Here is a 5,297-nt window from a genome sequence, read left to right on the forward strand (position 1 = left end):
TGTTTCATATCTAGCACTTGGTTGCGGAAGCTGCATTTCTCATGGTGAGGCCATCCTAGTTTTTTTGCACGAGATCTGCAGCCCAGTTTTTCTTTGTAGGAGCAGCCAGCCGTAGAAAATTGTTGTGCCCTGCCTTCAACATTTAACTCCCACACTCGAGCTTCTTGGTGGCATTGCCAAGGAAGAACTTGATTGCCTTGGCCTTCATGTCGGTGAATGTGGATTCCTACTTGCGGCGTCTGCGACGAATCTTGGTTGTGGAGTCCTTGATCCTCTTGACGCGTCCACTGAACTTGCGCATATGGTACAAGTCCATGCATGTAATGTTGGATTCCTCTTCCAATTCCATCTTTGTCCTAGATAGTTCCCGATCTTGATATAGCGATTCTATTTCGTTTCCCGGAAACTCGCCTATCCAGCAAGGTGTATACGGGAAAGCTGCATATGTCTCTTGGCATGGTAGTCCACAGATGGGGTCGTAATATGCTGAACACACATTGCCCAAGTCCTGAAATTTTGAGCTGTTCCAATCATAGGCCAGTCCTCTAGGTTTTCTCCCTGATGAAATTAAGAAGACAATCTCTTTATAAGGATGAAACCCAAGGAAATAATAATTTCCATAATATCCCTCTTCAAGAGTGTTATCCTCGATAGCGTCATCTTCGAAGTCAAGACCGTTATCCTCGTATCCCTCTTCAACATCATATTCAATGTGAAGAATGCTATCCTCGTCAGAATTCCAGTCATATTTCTCTTCCACCGGCTCTTTGTAAATTCCATTCTGCTCAAAGAACCACTTACGGTAGTTAACATCCTGTATGATCCATTGCCTACCTAGTTGGGCATAGTCCTCATATTCAAAGGTATTAAGAGTGGTATCATGATTTAGCACCCATTCTATTCGACTACACGATTCATTGAGATGCCAAAGCTGAAGGACCGGACTCCGGTTATTTGATATTGCACAATACACCCCTCTCTGTGATTTACCAAGATGGTGGTCGGGATATCCTCTCGGTAAATATTTACTGACTGGTAGTGTAATTACTCTGTATGTGTGATCTGACAAACACATTCTGCAAACATGAACAATCAGATAAGACAGATTAATAACACCAGGTAAGAATCATAGCAGCATATATTTTAGCAGTATTTCTTAGATAATTACCATGGGATTTTTCCTATGTTATTATGCCCATGTATGACATTCATTTAATGGGCCGGAATGGCGGTACTAGATTCTTATGACTCTTTCCATACATTGAACTAATTCCTAAGAATTCTTAGCATTACGCTGTGGCCTTATGGAAAACTCAGAAGAATTGGTGTGGAGGGAACATCACAATATTTGACTTTGATTTGCAAATCCCACAATATTTGACTTATGCTAAACAGGAATAATGACCGAGGAGCAAGTAGTAGTACCTCATGAGATAGCCATGCTGGCAATGGATATAGAGATTGCTTTGCCAGTAGACCGCATGATAATGATATTGATTATACGACCAATCCGAATCCATGTAGTCAATGATCCCTGCGGTCTCCCCTTCCCGAACAAAGGTCGTCTTGTCCCACCACCGAGTAACTGACGAGAACACATCAATGACGTATGACGCGGGGGGCCACTCCGATCCAAGCAATGTGTCATCGTTCGACACGCCGGCGGACAACACGAGCGGGATCAGAACGACCTCATAGTGTGGTGACATGCCTGGCTCGAACGCGAGGTACGCGCTCTCGTCGGAACCCGGCATGTGCGGCCGAGGGTGTTGGGGCAGACGCGCCCACCGACGTGTGGCCGGGTTGACAACATAATCGCGCGGCAGTGCATGGTCGTGCTCGTGCCTCAGACCGCGGCAAAGCAATAGCCCGTTGCAGTGGTCCATGACACTGACGCCCGTGCAGGGCAAGAAGTCGAGCCCTCCGCAGATCGCTGGGCCTGTCGTGGGACGTGAGAAGAACTCCGAGAATCTAAGCCGGGTGAAGTTGATGAAGATTCCGCGCATGAAGCACGGGAGCAGGTGGGCGCGCAGGCGGGCGTCGATGGTGTCGCGCCACGCACTGCAGAACAGCCGGGACGTGGCTAGGCTGTGCGGCGCGAGGCGGCCGAGGATCTCCGCGAGGACGTCACCCGGTAGCACGGCCGGATCAGGTGCCATTGCCGATCGATCTTGTTCGCCGCTCCTTCTTTTTTCCTTGTCGTCTGTGATCCCGCACGCGCCGCAGTGTTTTGGGGATCCAAAGTTGTTGGCGAACACGTCGTGCAGATCTTGGACTACAACTGACGCGATTGGAGACGTATATATGACCTAGGCTTCTATACGTACATATTGGAGACGGTCAGACGGTTAGACGGAGTTGGATCAAAGCTGAATCTCGATTCGGTGAAAAAAAAAATATATAAAGGAAAAAACAGGAGCTGATACTCTGAAATCTGAACAGAGACAGGCCTACCTAAGATATTTTGGGATTTCTTTTTTCTTGCAAGAAGTAATTTGGGGATTAAACATCCGGCAATGCTGGGCGCCGGGGCGCCGGTCCAAATTTGGGCGGGTTGGCCCCCAGCCGCCCGATACAGCTACGCACAACCGTTCGATATAGCCGCACATCTTCTTCCTTCCCCTCCTCGTCTTTGATGTGGTCAACACGGGGAAATCCATGGCGGGCGTAACTCTCTCCCCTCCACCGGACCCCCGCACCCCGCGCGTGGTGTGCGTCCGTCCTCGCCTGTTTGCCTCGCCCCTTGATGCTCGCCGTTGAAGCTCGCCGCCGCTCACCGTCGCCAAAAACGCAAAAGAAAATAAATAGGCCGTTGACCCATAGCAGCTTTTCTATTGCCTCCGCCCGTTCCCAGTTGCATCCATGGGTGGTCCTTCTCCGTGCCGGCTGCAAAAACAGCGGTCCTCGCTGGTGTTGCCGTCCCTCTGGTTGCAACTAATGTGGCCCACGACGTCGTTCGCCAGCCGAGCCGGTGGTAGCAAAAAAATACACTTGTTCCAGCAAGAAAAACAGATGGTGGTAACAAAAATTTGTTGTCCCAAACAAAACATGCAAATTGGTAGTAAAAAAAATCGCCGGTGGTTCCAGCAAAACACAAAGCTGGTAGTAGTAAAAAAAATCAGGAGTGGATCTAGAAAAAGAATTGATGCAGCAAAAAATCACGGCGGCGACGACACCACCATCCTCTTGATTGCAGCAAAATCTAAAGAAGGTTCTAGCAAAGAAAGAAATGGTTCTTGCATAAAAATGATGGAGCAAAAAAACCATAGCGGCATAACTCAAAACAAATCCGATGTAGCAAATGAACTAGCTGGTTCCAACAAAAAAAAAATCACTGGTTCCAGCAAAAACTGAAGTCGCTGGTGAGGGCGCAGTCTGGTTCCAGCAACATTGGAAGCTGGTTCCAACACGCGGACTTGCTGGTTGTAGCAAAAAACGACGCCGGTTCCAGCAAAAAGGTGTTGGCCGGTTCCAGCAAGGTGCCACCGGCTCGCGGTGCCGGCTGTAGCTCACCACGCCTCCGATTCCAGCTTCCCGTCATGGGTTGTAGCAAGATGCGGCGCCGATCACAGCCCCTCGGACACCGGTTGGAGCTTCTCACATCCATGGTTGCAGCATCGGCTAACCATGGCCGTGGAGAAAAAAAGAGGGATGTAGGATCCATTTAAAAGGATCCAATCTTCACATCTGGCTTTGTTTGTGTGAGATAAGTACAGCCTCGCCGACTGGTTACTTGTAGATACCATTTGTTTGTGTGAGATATGTGTCCATCAAATGATATCAACCAGAGTGTTTGACGTGAAGTTGGGGACGATTCAGGGTTTCTTTTCTTGGAGGCGGATGGTGTCCTCTACCTGTTTTTTTTAGCAGGAACACCATGCATTCCATTAACTAGTGGTGACAAAATCGTCAGCCACAGCACATCTTACATCAGGAGGCAGGTTAATGATCCACATGCGGTCACCACCTAGAACCAACCTAGACCCCAAGACTCGCCAGCAAGTGAGCAGGCTTATTACAGTTACGACTTTGAAACCGGACCGTACACTCGATGAAGCCCAGTTGGAGAAGGAAATTTGCTTCCCTGAAAAGACAACCCAGCCGGCTGCGATCCGATGCACCTGAGTCCACCGCTTGCTTCAGCAGTAGGCAGTCCGTTGTGAATATGACCCGACCAATTCCGTGGCTCTCCGCCAGGGCGATAGCCTTTAACAGTGTGGTCGCTTCAGCATGGATCACATCAGAAACACGGGTGATAGGGCCAGCTCCTGCGAAGATGACATCCCCTACCGAGTCTCTCGCTATGCAACCCCAGCCACCCAAACCACTCTGAGCGTTGAAAGCTGCATCCAGATTGATGTTAACCCAATCCGGGGGTGGCGGTGACCACTTGCACTGCACTTGCGACCGGGGTTTCGAATCGGTGACATGAAATTGGAGCCATTCCGCGGTTCTTATGTGGACCTGGCTGGCGAATTCTGACACTGCCATCCTCCTCTCCCCATGCCTGATACGATTTCGCTCGGACCACCACATCCAGAGCAGGCAGATGACCCATAGCTTGGTCTTGTTGGGAAGGGCGAAGAGCCGAAGACCATCTCCAGCACATGCAGAGGCGTAATGGCATTCAACAAATCCAATCGGACCTGCTCCAGACCCAACTCTCTCCATACTGGTTTGATACCTTTGCACTTGAAGAAGAAATGGGCCCCGTCCTCGAACAGGCGCCGACACACGGCACAACGGGTATCAAGCTCAACTCCACGCCTCGCAATGTTAATATGCAGCGGGTGGCTATTATGGCCGAACCTCCACATGAAATGATGAACTTTACCGGGGCATGTGATCTTCCAGAGTTTGGACCATACGGCGCCCCGCCAGTTTGAACCGGCCATGCTCCCGGCCTGCACCTCAGAGTTACCACTGCTTCTCATGCTCCTGTGAACCCGGTAAGCTGATCTGACAAAGAAAAGCCCCTTAGTGTCGTAATGCCAGGCAATGAAATCCTCATAGTGTTCGAAAACTAGAATGGTCAGGATTAGATTTGCATCCTCCTGCACAAAGGTTTGCCGGACCAGAGCTTCATCCCATGAATTGGTCGCTTGATCAAGAAGTTCATACACACGGTTAGAAGGTTATGTTCTCGGGTTGACAGGGGACGCCTCGAGGTATCGCGGGGCAGCCATGGACAGGACCAGATTTTGATGTTCTCGCCAGACCCTACCCTCCAGATATAGCCCTCCTTGATAATCTCCAGACCCCGAAGTATGCTCCGCATCGTGTAGCTCATACCTGCA

The 5,297-nt window shown here is 49.9% G+C and overlaps 1 protein-coding gene across 1 annotated transcript; it reads right to left on the minus strand.

Moving 5' to 3' along the window:
- Positions 1 to 226: 226 nt before the first annotated feature.
- On the minus strand, positions 227 to 2,159 carry LOC119339398. The gene is made up of 2 exons (XM_037611476.1): positions 1,426 to 2,159; positions 227 to 1,076 (listed from the first exon to the last, which is right to left on the minus strand). The coding sequence occupies exons 1-2, from the start codon at positions 2,157 to 2,159 to the stop codon at positions 227 to 229; spliced, it is 1,584 nt and encodes a 527-aa protein (XP_037467373.1).
- Between the last annotated feature and the right edge of the window lie 3,138 nt (positions 2,160 to 5,297).

Source organism: Triticum dicoccoides, chromosome 7B (assembly GCF_002162155.2).
Source record: "Triticum dicoccoides isolate Atlit2015 ecotype Zavitan chromosome 7B, WEW_v2.0, whole genome shotgun sequence".
Classification (NCBI taxonomy): domain Eukaryota; kingdom Viridiplantae; phylum Streptophyta; class Magnoliopsida; order Poales; family Poaceae; genus Triticum; species Triticum dicoccoides.